The sequence below is a fragment of the Borostomias antarcticus genome (assembly GCF_949987555.1).
Source record: "Borostomias antarcticus genome assembly, chromosome: 1".
In the NCBI taxonomy this organism is placed as follows: domain Eukaryota; kingdom Metazoa; phylum Chordata; class Actinopteri; order Stomiiformes; family Stomiidae; genus Borostomias; species Borostomias antarcticus.
This window is the reverse complement of record NC_140234.1, coordinates 18,556,447-18,579,773: the sequence shown is the minus strand read 5'-3', so window position 1 is coordinate 18,579,773 and position 23,327 is coordinate 18,556,447. Positions and strand designations below refer to the sequence as shown.

Below are 23,327 nucleotides of genomic sequence, written 5' to 3'. Positions count from 1 at the left end.
ATTCCTGATTCTTCTCCGAGGGGCTCAGTATTGTTTAGAGCACAACCAGCTGTCTCGATCCCATGACCTCTCCTCTCCTCTCCTCTCTTCTCTGCCCCTCTCCTCTTCTCTCTTCCCTTCTCCTCTCTTATCTTCTCCTCTTCTCTCTTCCCTTCTCCTCTCTTATCTTCTCCTCTCCTCTCTTCCTCTCTCCTCCTCTCCTCTCCTATCCTCTCTGCCCCTCTCGTCTCTTCTCCACTCCTCCTCCCCTCTCCTCTCCTCTCTGCTCTGCTCTCTTCCCCTCTCCTCTCCACCCTCTCTTCTCCTCTCTCCTCCCCCCCCCCCCTCTCCTCTCCTCCCCCCCAGTCAGAAGCCCTCCTCCCCCCCCCCCCCCCCCTCTCCTGTCCCCTGCTCTATGCCTGCTGTAAGGAGACACAGATGGCCAAACTGGCCGGCCCGGTCTGTCTCCAGGGCCCAGGAGCTCACACAATGGGCCTCAGAATCTCCGGCCCGGGCTCTGGGAAACCAAACAAAGCCGGGGAGAGGAAGAGAACACAGCAGCTCTCAGAGCCGGAGGAAGAGGGGGAACCGATTGAAGTGTTGTTTTCAAAGGGCCACGGTCAGTTGTTCCCGAGACAGATGTTAAGATTGAGCTGTCCCGGCAAGAGCAAGCAGCAGCGTTAGTCTTCCATATGGGGAGAAAAACAGGGCAGGTTTGTGGAGGCAGATGCTGTCGAGCTTTGTTGTACGAGCTGTGCTGAGATGACCTTTTGGAGACGAGCAGGTGCGCGCGGGCATAATCTTGTGGGCGTATGTTCTATTTTTCATCTTGTTCCATATGCATCTTGTACAGTAGCGGTTTATGGAGCTATTTTTGTGTTTCTTCCTAAGACACCGGTGTTGACTCTTCTCCCCCCCCTCCTCCTCTCCCCCAGGTACCACGTGTCTGGTAGCCCTACTGTCTGACAAGGAGCTGACAGTAGCCAACGTCGGGGACTCGCGGGGTGTGCTGTGTGACAAAGATGGCAACGCTGTCGCCCTCTCCCACGACCACAAGCCCTACCAGCTCAAAGAACGCAAGAGGATCAAGAAGGCTGGTGAGCGAACAGACTTCTAGTGAAGATAGAGAAGAGCAAAATGGACGCCCAGCCGACAGCGCGTGTTCATATCATCAAAGTTCTCTTCGTTGTTGTCATCGTAATGTCAATGAGGATGTCATTTTTATATACTATATTCTCCTGCCATATTCTTCCTCATCTTAATAGGTTTGTATTGAACAGAGTCGCTCATCAGGTGTCTGTCCAGATATGGGTGACTGTTTGTAGCACACCACTGCCATCTACTGGTAGTCACTGGTAGTACTAGATTAGGCTAGCTCTTGTTAGAAAAGGAACATTCAAGAAAAGTTTATCTCGTCTGCTTTGAGGTGGTCATAGAATCTGAGAGGACACGCGCACACACACACACACACAGACACACACACACACACACAGTGTGTTTGGTCTGGAGTGCTATGGAAATCTGCTGGGTTTCTACCTCTCTGAATGTCAGTATGTGAACTCAGTAAATGAGCTGTATCCAATCCAAACAAAACCATTCCCTGTGGGAACATAATTAGTGAAAACACATTTCGGGGAACAGGTCCATAGATGTTTTCTTTCATGGGAGAATGGTTTTACAGTTTATTTTTAAGATGTATGGAATTGCTCAGTGGCCAAAAACCCATTTCATATCTGTGTAGCCTACTTTCTGCCGTAACTAAAGAACCATCTGTTTCTCCTCTCGCTCTCTCCTCCCTCTCTTTCACCTCTCTTTCACCTCTCTGCCCTCCTCCCTTATGTTATCCCATCACCTTCTTACTCTCTCCCTCTCTCTCTCTCTCTCTCTCTCTCTCTTTCTCTGTCTCTCTCTCCCTTTCTCTCTCTCTCTCCCTCTCTCTCTCTCTCTCTCTCTCTCTCCCTTTCTCTCTCTCCAGGTGGCTTCATCAGTTTCAACGGTTCGTGGCGTGTGCAGGGCATCCTGGCCATGTCCCGTTCCCTTGGCGACTACCCCCTGAAGAACCTCAACGTGGTCGTCTCCGACCCCGACATCATGACCTTTGACCTGGACAAGCTGCAGCCGGAGTTCATGATCCTGGCGTCCGACGGCCTGTGGGACGCCTTCAGCAACGAGGAGGCGGTGCGCTTCATCAAAGAGCGGCTCGATGAACCCCACTTTGGCGCCAAGAGCCTCGTGCTCCAGTCCTTCTACCGTGGTTGCCCTGACAACATCACGGTCATGGTGGTGAAGTTTAAAGGGGCCACTGGCAAGGCTGAGGAGCAGTAGGCCTGCACGGTTAGAACTGATCACCACAGATCTCTATTATATATGAATATATGTATGTACATGCATAGGTTTACGATACAAATTAAAACAAGCCCGCCGCTTTTGGAGCGAGAAATGTTTGTGTCATTGATATTTACAGAAACGAGCCATTCCCCGCCATTATGATTAAAACACTAATGACCGCTTGTCCTCTTACACTCTCACACTCTGTCACTTTCATCTGTTTACCATGGATGCTTGTGGGTAGTTTTTCAAGCAGTCAAATCAGACAATGCAAAATAAGCAAATTCGGAAATTCAAACCTGCCAACACCACATTATATTAGCTGAAATGCATCTGAGCAACAGTTTGGTGAACCCTAGAGGCATACAAGCCTGTCTGTGTATGACAAGCTTAGGGACCGTTCAAAATCTATGGGAGGGGATCTCTGGAGGACAACAGGGGAGGGCCATGCTTTTTTAAATTTTAATCCAAAGGAGAGTTACTGTTTTTTAATTTGAGTCCAGGGGAGGGTCATACACATTTGAATCAATCAAAATAAAATAGTTTCTTCAGCTTTTTGGAATTTTGTTTGACCCAGTGTAGGCTATCGTTTCTCTCTGGGTGCCTTATCAGTTGATCTTTGTGCTTGGCCTTGAGAGGGTGAAACAGATCTGGTGAATCAGTGGCGCTCGCTGGCGCAAGTTTTCTTATTTAGAGTAACACCGTCCAGTGACCCCCTTCCATACATTTTGAATGGTCCCTTAGACAATACAAACACACTGGCCCAATGTTTGAGAAGCAGACAACACACACACACACACACACACACACACACACACACACCAATGTCCCTGGAATAAAAACGTATTAAAAGACACATGCTAGTAGTATGTGTGTAAGTGTGTTTGTATGTGTTCATGTGCAGTGTTAGCATCATATCAGTAATACTAGCACACCATCATTTGATCAAATCTTTGTGTTAACCTGCATTTTTTTTATGTTGCCACATGACTGCACTAAGGATTTTAACTAGAATGGGTTCAATTCCTGATACATGCTAAAGTATATCTCCTATGTCCACTGCATTAGTCGGTGGCCATGTGTCTACATTATCTTTCAAACATAATTTCAAGTCCCCAGGGCAATCCTCATTAAACAAATATCTGCACCATTCTGGTATTAATGTAATATCAGTCTTTTCATTTTAAACAAAATTATTTTCTCTGCTGAGGTAGCACTACATTGTTTGAACATATCTACTTTAGTCATTGGCAGCAGATCTTATTACAGTTTAGTTTCAAATATTTTTGCACAAGCCTCCCATCTTACACCAGGAGTCACTGGGAAGTGAAATAGAGAACTGAGAACCTGCTAGACTTCACACATCATCTTCAATTGGCTCTTGTCACTTCCCAGGCTGGCATTGTAAATAGAATGTTCTTAATGACTTGCCTGATGAAATAAAAGTGAAATAAAAAAAAAATATATATATATACCATCACCCCATTCCCTAACAAACTGTAGAATCTGGTTTTTCGTTTGTATTCCTGTAAACTGTCATTCAAGATGTAATAAGCCTTATGTACTTGTTGCCTTATTTTTGTAGAACTCTTTGTTTTTTCTTATAAATTTGCTGCCAAAATTGACTTCTTGGTTTCTAATGTAATGCGGTTTATCATGCCATGCACACCACATGTAGATATCACATGTCGAATAGCATTTTAAAACCAGTCTCCAAGAGACAAGGAGTTGTAACATGAATGTACATATCATCCCTTATGTGATCATGATCCCTCCAACAGCTATCCAGCTTTGAGTAAAGTAATGCACCAACTCCCTGATTAACAAAAAAGGTGTTTACTAGATAAGTATGTTTTATGTGCTTTTTCAGTTGTACATTCTTCCAAAATAATGTATGTGTTACAGAATGTTTATGTGGAGTTTGTACTTGTTTTTGTTGAATTAGCAAAAAAAAATCTGTGAACTTTAATATGTAAATCATACAGATAACATTAAATGAGAACTGATCATAACATTGTATTTGTTCTATTTTGTAATGTGTTTAAAGAGAAATAATCTAGAACACATACAACTACAAATCTAATATGAACAAAGTTGTGAGACCTACTTCTCATACTTTCTGGACCTGACGGGAAGGTTTTGTTGTGGAGGGTGTAAAGAGTCTATGATGTCACCCTCTGGTCAGAACCAGTAACCCTTAGCCCCTACACTAAAACTGTCCCACTGACGCATCGCTAGGACACACTCAGCAGGAAGCACAAACACCCCTATCTCCATAAAAAGACTTCCTGGTGAGTGTGACGGTCCAGGACAGGTGTGACCAGACTCCCTCTGTGGGACCATGGTAACCTAATACCCAAATCTCCTCAACCTGCCCCGTCACCACAGACGTGTATTAAAAGCTTTACTGAAACTTGCATAATGACCTGAGCAATCTTTCTACAGGACAACGGGGAGGGGTCTCTCTGCTTCCATTGTATACATAAGTCCCCCTGCTTTCACACAGCTAATGCGGGTGGGAGATAGTCTGTCTGACAGAGCTCAGAGACAGACAGACAGCTGGGCTTCACTCAGTGCACAGTTACAGAAAGACAGATAAGAGAGAAACATTGAGCCATTTTCAGAAAAAAAACGAAAACACTATCTATCTACACCCCTTCAGACAACTGGTTGTGTGTGTTTGGCTCGGAATGGGCGGGCAAGGATCCACCGCGGCCCAGGTTCTGATGCTGGGGCTCGACGGTTCCGGGAAGTCCACCCTGCTCTACAAGCTGAAGTACAACGAGTGTGTGGTCACTGTGCCGACGGTGGGCTTCAACGCGGAGATGCTGGAGACGACGGACGGCCAGTGGATGACGGTGTTGGACGTGGGGGGTCAGAGGGGGATGAGGTCCCACTGGAGACACTACTACGCTGGTACGGACGCCCTGGTGTTCGTGGTGGACAGCTGGGACCGGAGGCGGCTCCCGGAGGCTCGCAAGGAGCTCCACCAGGTGCGTAGTGACGCACAATTCTTTTGTCCTCGCTGTGGCAGTACATTCCTCGCACGTGATTGATCCCAACACACCCTAACATTGATATCATTTATTGCTCAGATCCTGGGGAGCAACTGTCTGCAGAGGGTGCCTCTGGTTGTCCTGGCCAACAAGCAGGACCTTCCTTGCGCGGCCAGCCCAGCAGAGATCACTATGAGGCTGGAACTGCGGACGGTGAATGAGAGGCACTGGGTCATCCAGCCATGCTCTGCCATTACCGGTGTGGGACTGGAGGAGGGCTTCAGGAGGGTGGCATACCTGCTGAAGACCCCTTTCAAAAAGGCTCAGGTGGATGTCAAGGACAGAGCGAAACAGCTTAAAACTCTCATCACAAGGCACGGCATGTGCTGCGGCTGTATAGAGGGCTGATTCACATAATGGATTGAATCCTCTTGTCTGGACAGACGTACACTCGTGTCCATCAAGCAACTCAAGGTTCAAGGAGGCAAGAGCCTGCTCTTTACTGGACAATGTTCAGTAATAGAGTGGACAAAGAGTCAGGACCGTGGCGTGGCTGGTTCTATGGTGGACAGAGAGTCAGGACCATGGCGTGGCTGGCTCTATGGTGGGCAAGGTAGTCTCTCTTGGAGTTTATATAGACTGATGAACCCAGCGTGGGCAAGTGAGGATGGAAGCAATTCTAACGAGGGGCTACTGATATTGAAATCTTGAACTGTGCAGCAAGGTTCCCATGTTAAACTTGAAAAGAGGAACAAGATCCTGGGATGTTTTTATAAATTTTCCATATTTGCCATGCTTGTTTGAACAACTGATTTTCTATTTACTTCCTGCGTGTCATAGGTACATCACAGTAATACTGTACTGCATCATTATTGTTGTGGACATCTCTTTCAGGGTGTAGCCTAATAAATATTTGTATTTAAACTTCCTAATGCCCTAATTTTATTTTATAGGCTATGTTCTGGAACTATAACACCAACATTCTCTAGTTGGCTGTTGTGCTTTGGAATGTTTGTTGGATATTAGGTTTTGAATGTTTGATAAATTAACTGTCACTTTTCTAGTTTGCTTTGGGTTGCTTCACCTTAGTACCTATTGTATACTGTATATTGTACTTATCTTCTATGAGCGCATGTGTTATATAATTTGTGTAAATTGTCAAGCTAGAATTGAATTGCAGTTTTTATTAATAGCAGTTGTCCACATTGTATTTCTTCTTTCAAAATGACACTGTGAAGGCTACAACTTTCTTAGGTCTACTTTGTAACTATATGTTTTCGTAATTGGTATTGCAGTTTGACAGTCTAACCAGATAACCCACTTGAACTGCATGCATCAGCTTCTTGAATCACTGTTTACACTCATGGAGGTATAATATAAACTGGATAGCTAGATGTATGTTGACCTGTAGCGCCCCCTGGTGATCAGGGCACTCCTCTCCTCTTTCAGCGAGACCAATGAGCGACAGGGGGAATTCCCCTCCCTTCTAGTCAGAGAGAGGCTGCGCCTACCACCGGCATTCCCAGTATGCACCGCGGACAGACCAGCAAAAAATAGTCGGGTAGCCAACTGAAAGGGTTGAGAAAAAGGAACCAGAAAAGGACAGTAAGCCAGCTAAATCGTTTAAAAACCGTGTTGAACCTAGCCAAAATTGCTGACATGGCTGACAACGAGAAACTAGACAACCAGCGGTTGAAGAATTTTAAGAACAAGGGTCGCGATTTGGAGGTAAAGTATAGTGAATCCCGTCGAGGGTCTGGTCTTGCGCTATTTTGCTGCTTGCTTCGCCTTCCGCTGTGACGTCGTTTGTAATTTCCAGGATCTGTAACGTTACTTTGCACCCAGCCCCAGGCCTTATCCGACCGTGATTCGGATAGACCAAGGCCTTCTCGGCGACCTACTATAGTTTGGATACTTTGATAAACGATTAAAGATAGCTTGCTAACTAGTTAGCTTACTAGCTTCATAGCTAGTGCTACTGCTAGCCAGCCGAGCTAACCCGAATTAGCTCGCTTAGCAACGACTCTGCCCCTGCCCCGTTCGAGCTCAGGCCGATACATGCTCGACTAGTTGGAGCAGATGAGGCTAGCTAGCCACACGCTGCACTGATGAAGCTAGCATCTGTGAAGTAGGGTGGCTAGCTGGTTGCTGCATTTTAAGATAAGAAAATAGTATTGGCTGAACTTTACGAATCCGTGCCCTGTTCCAGTCATTTCCATGAAGCTAACGTTTGCTAGTTTGCTTAACATCCCTTACCCTCCGCCTAGCCACCCTTCCGTTTCATGGTGCTAGATACCGTTAGCTATGCTAGCTACGCTAACCAGATTAACGTTAGCTGCCTAGCTACACGAAGTGAATTCATGTAAATTTGCCATGCACGATTCTCGTTGTTGTTGCGCAATAGATAGCTTTCTTACTAATATTGCTAACTAAGTGAGAGAGTATTAGCTATCTTAAATTATCTCAGAAATTGGTAGGTTAACGTTACTTGTGTAGCTAACGTTAGCTAGTCAGCCAGATTGATAGTTGGTTTACGTTCGTAGCCATCTTTACAGCAAGCTAAAAGGGAATCAACTCGGTAGAACTGACGTTCGCTGTAATTGTTAGTCGGCAAATGTAACCGTTGACTAACGTCAGCGAGCGTTTGATTTGATTAATGATAGCGAGATTAGTCATTTGTTAATCAGGCAGTGGTTAGCAGCCATCTCACCATAAACAATGGCGGAATGCGGGCCTCTATCAACTCCCAGTTCTAACGGGGATGGCAAAATAACCACCATCTGCTGAAGTCCAAAGGACAGATGATAACCAAGATGAAACAGAGAGAAGATACGCTTTTGAGAGTTGTTAGCGCTGTAGTAACGTTAGTTGACCCCGTGTCTTTTTTGGTCGGATCGTTTTTGTATGGTGGGGGGAATGTTCTTCATCCGATTTGTACTTTCATAAGTGACGAGGTTATTCTCGTCGTCGTGAACACCTCATTTGCTATGGTAGTGTCGAAGCAAAAGCTAGGCTACACATCCTGTTGCATACACCACCCCACATGCACAATAAAGCAGTGCATTTTTCTCCCTCAGACTATGAGAAGACAGAGAACAGAGGTGGTGGTTGAGCTTCGCAAGGTAAGGATAATTCAATCCTATTTCCTTCCACATTCAAATGTTTTTTCTTGCACCTTATTCTAAACGGACCCATCGAAATTCATCTCAAAAGCAGAAATCTGACTTTATAACACATCTTGTTCTAATAATGACTTATGTCCTGTCTACTACTGTATGCTTTGCCTGTGTTCACTTTAGACAGGATGTTGTTGACCCATTACTTCTACAACAGGAGCCACGGGCCAGGTTTTGTGGTATATCACTATGTGGTGATATAAATCATACAAATCTTACAAATCATTTCTCTTTTCCACAGAACAAAAGAGATGAGCACCTGCTGAAGAGGAGAAACGTGCCCAATGAGGACATCTGCGAGGACTCTGATGCTGATGGGGATTTCAGATCGGTATGGTTCCAACTGACACTTCAGTCTTCCAGCATTCCTTTCATCTGCCTCCCAAAGGCATCGTCTGTAATCACCTGCGGGTGTGGCGGCAGTGCAAACAAAACAGTTTGAATGCTGACTGTGGACATTGCAAGTAGTTTCTCTTCTAACTGATACTGTATAGGTGGTTTCACTACAAACAGATTGTCTATTCGTGCACTTATGGAGATTCTCAGTTAAAAGGTCTTTCAGGACTAATCTGTATTAGGAAAACCAGCCCTGAATATAACCTGGCCAAACCAGATGTTTCCTTAACCAAGTGTCCCTCTTTGTTACAGCAAAACACCTCTCTTGAAGCAATAGTACAAGTAAGTGCAATATTCTATGATGCACCTCTCTAGGCAGCGTCACACTTGTGACTTGATTCTGATCATGTATTATGGGCAAGGGCTATTGACATCAGTCTTTTGGAATCATATTATGTGACATATTTGCTGTTTTGAAATTTGCATGTGTGTCAGTTTATGTGGTAATGACAGTGTTGGAAACCAAGGAACGTCCTCAAACGGGTTTTGGTTTAGTTTGAAACTGTTCCACGATGGTGTCTGATTCCATATTGTGCTGCTGTCTGCAGAATGCCACCAGTGACAACCAGGGTGTCCAGCTCAGTGCTGTCCAGGCTGCCAGGTAAGAACCACTGCACCCTTTTAAGACTCCAACAACACCCTGACAATCCACCATCAAGTACTGTCTCTTCTGGAAACACTTCTGGGAGTCCACTAGAATGTTAAGACTGGGCCAGCGAGTCTGGAGCATAGTCGGTTGGATTTGGACAGAACCGCAGAGCCTGCTCTGTGTGAGTGGCATTGTCTTGCATCATCCAAGTGTGAGAATGTCAGAAGCTGTGCGGTGTCTCTTGTGGACACCATAGCACAGGGGTTACGCAAGAGGACTGATGTATACGTTTCACATTCCTGCTGGGGTTTCATCCGCTTCCTGGGGTGTGCATGCATTTCTGTCTTGTCCATGTACATGGATTCATGACTTGAATGATTAGTGTCACTGAAAATATGTTGAACTAATTGGACCTGTTTCCTGTCTGTGTTCTCAGGAAGCTGCTATCGAGTGACCGTAACCCTCCCATAGATGACTTGATCAAGTCTGGTATCTTACCCATCCTGGTGCACTGTCTGGACAGAGATGACAAGTAAGCAGCAGCAGTCTGTAGGCACTGTTCACAGTGCTCTCTGTGTTGAACACGCTGTTTTTGGCTTCCCCCCCTGGTACTGTGAGGAGTGAGCTAAGTACAGCAGTTATTTTAAGGTTGTACTATTTTAGATGTTGAAAGTGGATTACAAATGTGATGCAAACATAATGAAGACAGGTTCCCTTGAAACGAGAATGTTGCCAGAATAAATAACCGACGACTCAGCGTCCGCCTCGTCGTCCCCCCTCCTCTCTCTACATCCCCTCTCCTTTCTCACCGTGCCTCACGCTGTCTTCCTCCCGTCTTCTCTTCCAGCCCATCTCTCCAGTTTGAGGCGGCCTGGGCCCTGACCAACATCGCCTCAGGAACCTCTGAGCAGACCCAAGCCGTGGTCCAGTCCAGTACGTACCCCCCTCCCACCCCTCGCAGTCACAACCACTCTAGTCTCAACGGCAGACCCATGAGTTATTTCACTGATACACTACGTAAGCTACGCTAACTACATTACTGCATGCTGCAGATCTCTGGGTCTGGAACACTTCATGCAAAAATCTGCTGCTCAAATCCTGGCAAATCATTGGTTTTGCAGGAATCCCTGCGACACCAATCAGTAACGACTTTCGCGATCAGGCGTTCCCTCCCATAGATATGCCCCGCCCATCTAACCTGGGCTAGCGTCTCTCATTTGCTGCTACGACCTGTCACTCTTTCAATTTTGAACCGTTGATACGTCTTCAGAATACCAGCTTGGGCGGCAAAGTGGCACAGACTCTATTACGCAGTATGCAGAGCACAGCAATTCAACGTAATATTTGATTCTGGAGAGGGACTGCCCTCTAATACTGTGTTCCTTTTGTATCTGAAAATTTCCGCCATTTTACTTGGGACAAAAATTAAGATGTTATTAGCACTTCTGTTTTATTTGTCTCATTAAATCAGTCTTACACAGTACTGTCCAACGTCTATCAGAACAATGGCTAACTTGGCTAGAACTACAAAGAAAGTGGGCTTTTCGCGTTTTGTTTCTGGAGCGCATTCATCTGGGATATGACGTCCATTGATGACCATTGTTAGAACAGCGGTGAGAACCGACACCACCAATCAGAGCCACTGCCTACATCTCCAGTAGGGTGAAGGATCTGGCTTACTGGAAATTATGTCCTCCCTATGTCTTCATCCCTAGTGAAACAAACTGGAGTGGGGAATCAAAACATTGAAAGTTTGAATAAAAGCATTTTTTTTTATTCTTCAATCTATCTTATTGCTTCCACCCACCTTTAGCAACGAAATCTGTGTGAATGTCCTCAAGTCGCTAGTTGAGTTTATTGTTTAGAGACTGACTCTTAAGTCTACTCTAACCCTAACCCTCAGGAAGCTCTGAGCAGACCCAAGCTGTGGTCCAGTCCAGTACAATGCCCCCCCCCCCCCCCCCACCTCGCAATCATAGCCACTCCTCCACCACCTCACAAACGCTTCACAACCATGACGACCATGAGAGAGTTTCTCGCCGACTCTGGCTCTGCAGCACGTGACCAGTAGCTTGATTTCTGGGTAAAAGCCAGGTGAGGAATGATTTGACTTCTCTTCTCCTGTAGATGCTGTGCCACTGTTCCTGAGGCTGCTGCACTCTCCTCACCAGAACGTGTGTGAGCAGGCAGTCTGGGCCCTGGGCAACATCATAGGTGAGTGTTTTCTCGTGTGTGTGTGTGTGTGTGTGTGTGTTCACTCCCAGTAAACATCAGATTCTCTTTATTAATGTGTGTGTGTGTGTGTGTGTGTGCGCGCGCGTCAGGCGACGGCCCCCAGTGCAGAGACTATGTGATCAGCCTGGGTGTGGTGAAGCCCCTGCTGTCCTTCATCAGCCCCTCCATCCCCATCACCTTCCTGCGCAACGTCACCTGGGTCATGGTCAACCTCTGCCGCCACAAGGACCCGCCGCCGCCCATGGAGACCATCCAGGAGGTGCGAGGCGTTTTGTGTTGGATTTGCAGTGTGTACTGTCAAAGTGCATTGTGTGTTTGTATTAAACTGGGTGTCCATTGTCTATCCCTGCGTCCTGCCAGTGTCACTTCCACTCCTGTTGTGGGAGAGGTTTGATGAGGGGGTGGGGGTGGATTATGACCCACCAGGGAGCTCATAAACTGGGGGGGAACCAGGGCTGATTTTAAGTGCTTAGACCAGGAGGTCTACGGAAGCTAGACCAGTGCTTAGTCATTGTGGGCCCTCCCTCTCAGCTGTGATAAAGCCTCTAGACTGGAGAATGTGTAGGGATTCTAATGTGTCACTTCCCTGTATCTCAGCTCACCACCACCCGGGGTCTCTTGTCTTTCAGATCCTGCCTGCTCTCTGTGTTCTGATCCACCACACCGATGTCAACGTGAGTAGATAAAGACACGCTATCTTTGAATTCAAAAGTAGAATTTCCTTTTAGAGGACTGACCTGGAGTGGGAGTGAGAGATCTGGAGTGTCCGTGTAGATGGGCTAGTTCTAGTAGACTTGACCAAGCTATATACCCCTCATCAGAAATAAACGCCTCACCAGCTGACCTATGACCCCTGACCTGTGTGTGCTGTCGTCACCCCCCCCCAGATCCTAGTAGACACAGTGTGGGCCCTCTCCTACCTGACGGACGCCGGCAACGAGCAGATCCAGATGGTGATCGACTCCAGCATCGTGCCACACCTGGTGCCCCTGCTCAGCCACCAGGAGGTCAAGGTCCAGGTAGGGACAGAACCAACCCAGACGAGACCAGCTTACCGACAACATGTTCTGAGGAGGTTTAGAACAGCATGGCTTTTGAAGCGTCTGAAGGCTAGCCTCGCGAGACCATCCTGATGTCGCGTGCTCACGTTGTTACTTGCCAATCAGTCTCTCGATAGAGAACATTTTGAGCCCGATCAGAAAACAACTTGACAATCAGCCAAACACTTTCCAGTGGAGAGTTCCCGGATGGTTATGCGAAGCAGAGGGAGAAAAAATCATAGTGCTTGTCAATGTTTCAGCTGGTAAGGTTTTGCCGTGGCGTGGCGCATTTGATACAAAAAATAATAATACAAAACAGGCTATATACTGTATATTAAAGTCTTAAGTTAAACATCTTAAACATTCTAAATATTTCTGCCTAAATGCGCTTTCAAAACCATGATAATGGGATATCCACATTTTTAATTTTCAACAATAGCTTGGGCCGCGCGCTCTGTGAATGCTGCTTTCTGTGTTCAACTCAAAAGACTTTGCGCGTGAAGGGATTTTGCGCGTGAAGGGATGTTTTCTTCAGCGAGCCTATTACAAAATAATTTAGGCTATTGTTTAACCCGTGTTTGAATTGGACCAAAATGTGCCGGTTCCTAACCTACTCCTCAATAGGGTACATAGCAGTTTAAAATATATCGTTTGTAATCAATAAGTGGACTCGTATACAGCGTAGAGCTAGATAACGTTCCAGAAAGAAGTGCCGACAGCTCCTGCCCATCTCTGGCCTATTTGGTCTTATCATTCGCTGATGACAACTGGCGGATCCTAAAGCCTGCATTTTCCAGATGGACATCCGACAATATTGTAAGAGGAATAGAAAGTAGAATAATGTTGAGCAGTGAGCAGGCTAGCCTATTGCTTCCCCTGGAACAGTAAACTCTGTTCGGGCAAGTGCCTCGTGCAGTTGACTGATTGGACAAGTAAAAAATATAGTTGAAGTGTGATAAATATGTAACATTATCTAGAAAATACAGTGAAGAAACACGACGTGGAGCTACACATGCACCCAGTAGCCTAGCCTATGTTTGAGCTGAAGCGGAGCCTCCATCTAAGCTTATGCGCTGCTGTCAGTCAGAAAGCATTGTCAAGGAGACGGCCCACACCACAAGCGCGAGTACAACAGGTGAGATTGACTGACTGACTGATTGAGCGACCGTCTTTTTGGCTGGCTGAACCGAAAGTTTAACGACGCTAGCTTGTGTTAATGTTCCTCCAGCCACCTAAAAGTGCCAGTCAAAGCAACAGCAAATGCAACGAAATATCAGTTAAGCATAGCCTAATCTACCCTATTATTTATGTAAGGTATGTAAAAAGGCAGTGATTGTGGTAGGAGAAGACGGGACCAGCACAGAGTGGAGGGACAGGTGAGAGAGGAGAGGATAGAGGTTGTTGAGAGGAAGGGGACAGGAGAGAGTGAAGATGAGAGATTAGTTAAGATATTGCAGTTAAGCATCAGTGGGCATAAAACATACATTTTTATTAAATAAAACATCTATTATTCTCACCCCATAACTCAAAATTAAATAACGCATATTCCATGTAAACATGCTGTTTCAGTATTCGCCCCGCTTTGGTATAGAAATCCTCCCTATTTTGGCGGTCTTAAGCTTGGCACCACCACACCAAGAGATCAGTCGCACAGGAAACACTGGTGCTGGTTATGATTTGTGATTGCATGCTGATTCTCTGTATGTGTGTGTGTGTGTGTGCGCGCGCACGCAGACTGCTGCTCTGCGGGCGGTGGGCAACATAGTGACCGGTACAGATGAACAGACCCAGGTGGTGCTCAACTGTGACGCCCTCAGCCACTTCCCCTCGCTCCTCACACACCCCAAGGAGAAGATCAATAAGGTAACACACACACACACACACACACTATGCACGAACACTAGTCACACAACAGTGTGACTGAGTTTGCTGGAGGTGATGACATCAGAGACAGGTGCTAGCGTGAATGCTGTATGGATGACAGAATGATGGGGAATGGGAATGTAGCTTCTCCTATGCTCTCTCATCGAGGTGGATCCGGACCAAGAAGACTTCAAGAAGATGGTTATTATGCATCTAGTGGTGGGGGGATGTTAGGGGGGTGGAGTGTGGAAGGGGGGGGGGGGGGGTTTGGGGTCGGGTTGGGAGGTGTGTGTGAGAGAGTGGTAGTGTGTGTGTGTGTAGTACCACTGGGTGAAGGATAGAGGGCGCTGAAGACCCCTGAGTCTCTGCTGATATTGGAGTGCATCTGAGGCCTGTCACTGAAACTGAGGCCCCCTGTGACCTGGCCGATGATTAGAGCCTCACAAACCGCCCCTTCCCCCAAACCCCCCCCAGTACCTGTCTCGACCAGGGGCCACGTCTCTCAGAGCAGGCCCCTGGAGGCTGATCCAGCTCGGCACACACACCGCGTGTCTGATCACATTCGGTCCTCGTGGGCGGACGCGATCTGCCCGACCACAATTGGATGTTTAGGGTATCCAGTTACTCCGGTTTGTCACTTTGCGCCATACGCTGGGGTGGCGCTGACTGCTGCTGTTTCTCTTCTCGCCCACTAGGAGGCGGTGTGGTTCCTGTCCAACATCACTGCGGGCAACCAGCAGCAGGTGCAAGCGGTCATCGATGCCCAGCTGGTGCCCATGATCATCCACCTGCTTGACAAGGTGTGCGCCCCTCCCCATGCTCCTTCCTTCCTGACGTTACCCCTTCATCTACCCCCTCGTCATTGTTTTTGTCCGGCCTGGGTAGAAAACGATGACGCGGTGCGTATGAGAGGCTCCTGAGTGTTGAGACGCTGACTATGTGTGGCGTTGTTCGCAGGGCGACTTTGGGACTCAGAAGGAGGCAGCCTGGGCCATCAGCAACCTGACGATAAGCGGGAGGAAGGACCAGGTGAGTCCGTCCCCTAATCTAGCCCCCCTCCCCGCCCCCCTACCTTCGCCGTGTCTCATGACTCGTATGCGATTCTGCCCTCCCCGAACCCCTTAGGCATAGAGGCCCTCCATAACCACGTTGCTCATCAAGCCCGGTCTTTCTCCTTTTACAGTGCTAATAAATATTGTTCCATATCCCTAAGCTGAGCTTCCCCTCCGCTCCCCTAGGTGGCGCACCTGATAGAGAAGCAGGTGATCCCTCCCTTCTGTAACCTGTTGACGGTGAAGGATGCCCAGGTGGTGCAAGTGGTCCTGGACGGCCTCAGCAACATCCTGAAGATGGCGGACGAGGAGGCCGAGACCATCGCCAACCTCATCGAGGAGTGTGGAGGTGAGAGATGGAAAGGCTTCACCGATCCCTCCAGGGGGGGAATTGAGAGCCATATTCTGTGTTTTACTGTCCCCACTGCTGTGTTGATCACACCTCACAGTGTGCGTGCCTGTATTAGCGTAGAAAACATCGCCCAGGCGGTATCCCTGTATGTGGATATGAGGTGTGACCGTGCTCTGGTCTCTTCTCAGGCCTGGAGAAGGTGGAGCAGCTCCAGAACCATGAAAACGAAGACATCTATAAACTGGCCTATGAAATTATTGATCAGTTCTTCTCATCTGATGATGTAAGTCGCCCATTCAGATCTCCTGGTTATACCATAGTACGCTTAATAAAAATATCAGATGCTTAGAGTGGAAATGGAACATTCTTGGCTTACTGCTGTCATAACCACCAGTCTGAGCAGTAGCAGTGTATTACAGTCCTGGGTGTTGTACAAATCGTTGACCTGTCCTGTTTTGTCGTACAGATTGATGAAGACACCAGCCTGGTCCCGGAGGCCATCCAGGGTGGAACATACGGCTTTAACTCCTCCACCAACGTGCCAGCCAAGGGCTTCCAATTCTAGACGGCTCCTGGGGCATTCTGGAGTTTTGTTCACGATGCAGCACTCTGTTCAACATAAAAAAAATTAGGAGAGAAAGAGAGAGAGAGCGCGAGTGTGAGAGAAATTAGATCCGTTGTGCTTGGCTCGTGGGATCCATGGCTGCATCTTATGAGAGAAAATGTGTGGATTTCATTTGGCATTCCGGGGGAACCAGCCCAAATGAAGTTTGAGATGGCGAGTGGGTGCGAGTGAGAGTGAGTGGCTACATGTTGCAAAAAAACAAAACATCTACATCGAATGCGTTGAGAGACATGCCAACATAACTTCTGTGTTATCAGAGCTGTCGTCTACTAAAACTACTTCAATGACAACAAGCGATGTCAGCCCGGGGTGAACCAAAGACATCAAATAATCAAGAAATAAAAACAAAACACAAAACGAGCGTAAGATGAACCATATCACACAATTCTGCGGTCCTCCGACCTGCGGGGGCGCCACTCCGCGCGCCCCTCCCCCAATCGGCCACGCTATCAGACGTGTGAGTGAATGGACCCATTGTGTATGAATGTCTGGACTCAGTGCTGAGGAGCCAGGTTCATCTCCTCCGATCAGAGGCCCTCGATGGAGCATCTCCACCCCCCTCCCCTTTCCCGTGGCGGTGGGCGGGGCCAGGAGTCCAGCAACGCGTGTTGCGTGTGCGAGAGAATGGACGAGTGGTGTGTGCGTGCGTGCGTGACTGGGAGTGTGCGAGACTGGATGAGAACGCATGCAGAGAGGAAAAAAAAAAAAAAAAACATCTGGAGAGTAACAAAATCGAGAAACGCATTCGAAGGAAAATACAAGAAACTGCCTTCGGAAGAGGCAGATCTTCAACTCCTTGAAAGGAGAAACTTTGGAAACGACAAAAACTTCATCACAAGGATTTCTTTTGTTTTATTGTAACTGTTATTAAGTTAGTATTAATTGACACTGGACAACGCTGTAATCAGGTGGAGATGTGCATTCTGTTGAGATGCATTTGGTGGCTTTGGGCTTTTCTTTTCGCCTCCAGTGTGTACCCTTTTTTAATTTTATTTTCAGCTTCTACTTTTGCTTGTGTAAAGGTGACCAGGTTCATATTCCACCCTCCCACCATAAACATACCTTGGCAACAGATATAGGTTTGATGCTGTGAAACTCTGTCATCACTCAAGTCAACCAAATGACGTATACTACATACAGCATGACTTCATGATTTTTTTTTTTTCTTCAATTCAAGCAAAAATCACTGTTTTGCAGTATTGTTGCCATAGCTTTGAGCTTGACTTATTGCAAGGGGAATTGAGAACAATGGCCATTTTATGTAACTTTATGATTCATAACCTTTGCATGTACTAAACTAGCACAGTTGATTTGAAGGGTTTTTAGTTTCCGTAGGCTGTGTACACAGTGTAATTTCCATTTTTTAGTAAACTGTGCTTTTGAATGTTACACGTCTCCCTCCCCTACTGACTAAGTTTCTGATTTAGCAGAAAAATCTGAACAGTTTTGCACATGTACTGCAGAGTAAGACCTGAAGTGGTTCTGAAGGTGTGCAGGTAAATTCACTAATCAGACCTGGGCACATCTAATACAATTGGGCATCATCCAACCACAATCTTTGTTTTATATTTGGAGTGATCCACGTTGAGACAGTTTTAGGGACATTTTGGAAAAAGATATACATATTTTAAGGGGTGGTAATGGATCTGCCTCTGATTTTGGGGTACTGGAGTTATTGGGGGTATTGGAACCCTCCATGTTCAGTGGTGCAAGTTGACCCACAGATATATGTGGGTCTCTGTAAGCCGCCTTCCAACACAAACAAGTATGCTGTACTTTTCAGTACCTCTCTGAAAGTCTATCCCTGCCCCCTACTTTACCCCTTAGATGCTCAACCTTACCCATCTTTTCTTTGTATTAATTTCAAAACACTGTAGTAATGAATTACACTTTGTGGTCATAACCTTCTGTTGTGGAACATAGGGTATTTTTTGCAGCATTCCTTGTTAGCAAAGATGTGGTTTCAAATTTAAAATATGAAATGGAAGAAAAGGCTAAACCTGTTGGAGAAATACTACAGGATAGGTTGTCTTCGAAAATAAATAGTGAAACCCAAATTAAGGTCGTCTTGTCATCTTTTCACAGATGTTACATCTGCCACCAATGTATTCTGTCTGGACTTTTGTTATATCATGTGATTAATTTACATTTTCTTTTGGTATTCTTTCTTGTCTGTGTTTAGACATTGAAACAAACTAACGTTCAGAGGAAAACAAGTTGTTACATGGATTCAAGTACTGTATTCAATTTCTCTTGATTTGGCGGTTACTTGTACAGTTCACTTGGAAGTGTTTGAATTGCTAGGGGAACTGGATTGGACAATGAGCCTGTTAATCGCATGCGCAGTACAACAGCAAGACGTGCGAAGGAAGATAAAGAAGCAAGAGCTCGAGCAGCAGGGAGAGACGGGGCTCGAGCGGACGGACGGTGAGTGTTGACACATTGAAATGATGGCTAGATTTGAACGAGTCGTGTAGGCTAATGCTCGCGCCCTCCTTATTTGGTATTATTAATATTTTGTTCGAAAAGTCGATATCTGTTGCGGAAGCGGTTCAGGTTGCTGAAGAGGGGGCAGGCACTTGCTCTCGACACTTCTAAAGACAACATTTAACATAACGCAACAATCACTGTTGTATTGGCATTCTTGTGCTTTTCATGAAGGTAGCTTATTCGTAATTGTAATAGTAACTAGGCCTACTAATCTGTCACAAAATGAATTCGTGTAAGGCTGACAGGCACAGAGAGAGGATGCTAGTCCGAAGGAAAAATAAACTTTGACACTTGAAGGCAGTTTTTCGTGATGTCAGTTGCGCTGGCGCAGTCAAGTGTGTGTGCCTTGCAGCGTCAACCATTGTCTATTGTCCAGGATAAAGCTGTTTTTAACGCTGACCCTCACAATGCCGAGGGTCACACTGAGTGGTTGTTTTGTTTCTTTTCAAGTGAGGCATTGCTCTCTACTCAAACTGCAGCCAAGCTGGATACTTTACTTGGCTAACAACTTGTTTCAATTAACCCCTCTAGTCATATGGCAGGGGAAAATCACCTGTAAAAAGACACCCTGTAGTCATTATGTAACACTGCTATGCTAATCAATGTTGTATGATGCATTGTTGTGCCCTACAAACCTATGCATGAGTCTAATACAGTACCTTCATGGTTCAATGGCCAAGAAAACCACTCATCGCCCACCCATCCTGACAGATTGAAATAGCTTGTAGCAGTTAAGTGAGAGTCACATGATGCAAAGATATCAGTTGTTGCTGTCCAGGTTTGATGGAGGAATATCACACCTGGGCACTCGTACATCTACTCACTTCACAGGCTGCTGTTAACCCATTCCGCCTGTACGTGGGCCCGACTGATGATCATTTTAATGAACCTATCTCCAAATACACAAGTATCTTTCTAATAAGAGTGTACTTCTGAGTTGTTGTTCTTTCTAATAAGAGTGTACTTCTCTGAGTTGTTGTTCTATGTCCTGACCTCCGAGTCATTTCTATTCCAGCTGCAGACCAGATGATGATCCGATGAGCGTCATCCGCAACACATCCATCTCCATCACCCCCTCCACCCTCCCTCTCTGGACCTCCCCCCGCCATGGACAACCTGGAGGAGGACCTGACCTGCTCTGTCTGCTACTCCCTGTTCTCAGACCCACGGGTCCTGCCCTGCTCGCACACCTTCTGTAAGACCTGCCTGGACAACGTGCTCCAAGTCTCCGCCAACTTCTCCATCTGGCGTCCGCTCCGGCTCCCCCTCAAGTGCCCCAACTGCCGCAGCGTGGTGGAGCTGCCGCCGATGGGCATCGACGCCCTGCCCATCAACTTCTCGCTCCGCGCCATCATCGAAAAGGTAGCCATTTTGTTCGGTAATTTATCCTAAATGGCTCTGCACTGTTTTGTCTCAGGTCAGTTCTTCATCGCTCTCTCTGTTCTCTTAACAGTTCCAGAAGGACAGCCGGCCACGCGTCCCCTCCTGCACAGAACACCCCTGCCAGCCCCTCAACGTGTACTGCGTGCAGGATCGCCAGCTGATCTGTGGTCTGTGTCTGACTGTGGGCCAGCACCAGGGCCATCCCATAGACGACCTGCAGGTGGCCTTCATCAGGGAGAGACACGCTCCTTCCAGCCTGTTGGCCAAGCTCTCAGATCAGCGCTGGGCACAGGTACAGGTAGCTACTCTCGGGACTGTTGGGTATGGACGTTGAGCGAGCTGCCACTCTCCGTATCTACAGTCCCTTGTCCCCTCGTAGACCAGCTGTCCTAAAAAGGATCTACTGCTCTTCTAACAAGTGGCACTTCTCAAGTGTCGCAGAGAAATTGTAAAGATACTCACCCAGGAGCGTTTTCATAACTGGCGGTGGGTTTAGAATGCTTGGAATTGCTAATAAACATGTTTAATATATCTTATTTGATCTCTGGAAAACTGCCTTGCGAAAAATGGTATGTCTTCTTCTGCGTTTGTTAGTGGTGTTGTGCCCTTCAATCACTGCACTCGCTAGCGCCACCGCTGGCAGGAGGTTGCAGTGCAACAATAAACACGTGATTAAAAGGGGTGTTTCAGCTCCGTGCTTGTCACATGATGGGAGATGGCAGTCATTATGTGGAGCTTATAAAAGTGTTGGAGCCTAGATAAGCTTTATAAGCTCCACATAATGACTGCCATCTCCTGAAATCTTCAGTGGCAAGCATGGAGCTGGAACACCTGTTTAAATCACGTGTTTATTGTTGCACTGCAACCTCCTGGAGGGACAAGGGACTGTAGCCCGTCCAAGAAAGGGCCTAAGGTATAGGCAACGAAACAGTCCCGAAAGGGGCTAAGGTACAGGCACCTTCAGTCCTCTCTCAGATGAATCGACAGGGAGATACTATTATCCTTTGGCTTGTTTTCCCTGATGCTTATGTCCCATTGCTGTGTCAGGTGTGTGAGCTGGAGGAGCAGCTGGAGCAGGAGAAGGCCAGGTCTGAGGGCCTGGTGAGGCACGACCGCCAGGCGGTGGAGCACTTCTTCCAGGGGCTGGAGCTGATCCTGGCCAGGAAGAGGGAGGCCTTCCTGGGGGCCCTGGACGCCACAAGCGTGGAGATCTCCCTGGCCTACGACCCTCTCATCCGCAGGCTGAAGGAGCTACAGGTAGAGGAGGAGCTGTCTCAGCCAGTTCACATCAGAGGAGATGCAAGGACTAGGATGCAGGCTGTGTTCATTGTTCATGTTCATTTAAAGGCCTATATCAAAGCGCACAGACATCGCGTTTTCTTATTTTGAACTGATGTGGATTGGATCCTGAAGTTCCTCCTGGGAAAAATATAGTAATGCTTTGTGGCAATATATGAATTAATATTTTATTTTTGTGGTCCATCCCATATGGGATTATATGACGCATCAATAATCGGAACAAAAACAATACAAACATGGGTAGTGCTTGGACCGATGAGTAACCCAGTGTTCCCAGGTGGAGGGGCGGGAATCAGATGGTTTATTACCCGTCAGCCCCCGTCCCCGTCAGCGTTCCCTGGCGACTTTCCACACCCCTTTAACGACTTAATTAGTCAAAAGCCACCAGCGACAAATCTAGCAAGTATTTCTGGTAATTTGGGGGAATGCTTGTGTTGACAAAGCTCTGCAAAAGAATCTAACATATCCCGTTCCACGGTTCGCGTTACAACCGAGCTCACGAGAGCCGAGTACACGTGGGCTGCTGTCTCCAACTCCTCACCAGTCACATGGCCGGTCTGACTGGAGAGCAGCTCCACAGCAAATATGTAAATAGTTTGTAGGTCTACATTCTTAAGCGACTTCATATCTGTGAAAGAGAAAAAAGCTAACGTTATAGTTATAGGGCAACAAAATAATATGTTTGTAAATACGTAAATAATTAGTTTATAAACTACCTGGTCAGACATTTGTATTAACTTTGCCTTTGAGAATTGCATATTATGCAAATTAGTTGATTACATAATCTAGCTACTTCTGGGAGAGCCAACAGCTTCTTCCCTTACAGAGGAGTTGGCAACACTGATCCCCGCATGTATAAAATGTAAACCTTTTAAATACAAATGTTTCTGTGTGTTCCCCCAGGAGGAGCATCTGGACCTGGTGTCTCTGGGCTCCTCGGTGGCGGAGGAGAACTCGCCCCTGGTCTTCCTGGAGAAGGTGCACCTCTACAGGGAGAGAGTGAACACGCTGGTCGAGGCCCCCCTGCCCACCCTCACAGCCCTCTCCATCGCCCCCCGCGCAGCCGAGTACCTCCGGCAGCAGTGGGCAGGCGTGACTGTCGGGGGGCTGGAGGAAGGGCCCGTACCGCGGGTCTGCTGCTGCGCTACCGAGCCCGAGGCCCCGGTGGGGGCTGTCGTGAAGGCCGAAGAAGAGGGTCCCTCTAAGGCCTGGGCCCAGGACCTGTGGCTGCAGCTCCTCCGGCCCACTCCCCCAGCAGTCCTCCTGGGGCTGCTGCTGCTGCTGGCGGCCCTGTGGGTCAACCCAGTGGCGGGAGCTTCCATGGGCTTCTCCCTGCTCTCCCAGCTTAGCCAGGCAGCCCACGGTATGGGCAGCGAACTGACAAGCTGTGTGTGGGAGGCAGCAGGCTTCCTGTATGCAGAGGTGGGGTCGGCGGCAGAGAGATGCAGCTCTGTCCTCTTCAGCCTGGGAGAGAACGCCTACCAGCAGCTGGCCTCCCTTTGCAAGACTCTTGGCTCCTTGTGA

The 23,327-nt window shown here is 47.3% G+C and overlaps 4 protein-coding genes across 4 annotated transcripts in view; all 4 read left to right on the top strand.

Annotated features, from left to right (window-relative positions):
• Positions 1-2,304, top strand: part of ppm1lb (protein phosphatase, Mg2+/Mn2+ dependent, 1Lb) — a gene marked incomplete at both ends in the record, with an annotated part of 51,722 nt that extends 49,418 nt beyond the window's left edge. The window contains 2 exons of the mRNA XM_084443353.1: positions 915-1,076; positions 1,955-2,304. Of these exons, the coding sequence (XP_084299479.1) occupies positions 915-1,076; positions 1,955-2,304 (512 nt within the window). The remainder of the gene's footprint in view (positions 1-914; positions 1,077-1,954) is intronic.
• Positions 2,305-4,997: 2,693 nt separating this feature from the next.
• LOC311315251 (ADP-ribosylation factor 1-like) lies at positions 4,998-5,711 on the top strand (the record flags this gene model as incomplete). The annotated part of the gene is made up of 2 exons (XM_084445873.1): positions 4,998-5,300; positions 5,403-5,711. The coding sequence occupies 2 exons, from the start codon at positions 4,998-5,000 to the stop codon at positions 5,709-5,711; spliced, it is 612 nt and encodes a 203-aa protein (XP_084301999.1).
• Positions 5,712-6,841: 1,130 nt separating this feature from the next.
• Positions 6,842-18,677, top strand: kpna4 (karyopherin alpha 4 (importin alpha 3)). Its single transcript, XM_084444011.1, has 17 exons — positions 6,842-7,031; positions 8,381-8,425; positions 8,721-8,810; positions 9,128-9,157; positions 9,424-9,476; positions 9,901-9,996; positions 10,312-10,397; positions 11,592-11,678; positions 11,789-11,958; positions 12,329-12,373; positions 12,587-12,718; positions 14,474-14,602; positions 15,298-15,402; positions 15,560-15,631; positions 15,841-16,003; positions 16,195-16,289; positions 16,473-18,677. Exons 1-17 carry the CDS (start codon positions 6,963-6,965, stop codon positions 16,569-16,571), a joined length of 1,566 nt encoding a protein of 521 aa, XP_084300137.1. The 5' UTR covers positions 6,842-6,962; the 3' UTR covers positions 16,572-18,677.
• Positions 18,678-19,014: 337 nt separating this feature from the next.
• Positions 19,015-23,327, top strand: trim59 (tripartite motif containing 59; the record flags this gene model as incomplete). Its single annotated transcript, XM_084445760.1, has 5 exons — positions 19,015-19,058; positions 20,137-20,483; positions 20,575-20,796; positions 21,552-21,761; positions 22,707-23,327. Exons 2-5 carry the CDS (start codon positions 20,229-20,231, stop codon positions 23,325-23,327), a joined length of 1,308 nt encoding a protein of 435 aa, XP_084301886.1. The 5' UTR covers positions 19,015-19,058; positions 20,137-20,228.

What these genes read in the sequence shown, in the direction of transcription:
- kpna4 (XM_084444011.1), top strand. Translation starts at nt 6,963, where the DNA reads ATGGCTGACAACGAGAAACTAGACAACCAGCGGTTGAAGAATTTTAAG. An exon ending in TGGTGGTTGAGCTTCGCAAG is followed by an intron (nt 8,426 to 8,720) that starts GTAAGGATAATT and finishes TCTTTTCCACAG; the next exon opens with AACAAAAGAGATGAGCACCT. An exon ending in CCTCATCGAGGAGTGTGGAG is followed by an intron (nt 16,004 to 16,194) that starts GTGAGAGATGGA and finishes GTCTCTTCTCAG; the next exon opens with GCCTGGAGAAGGTGGAGCAG.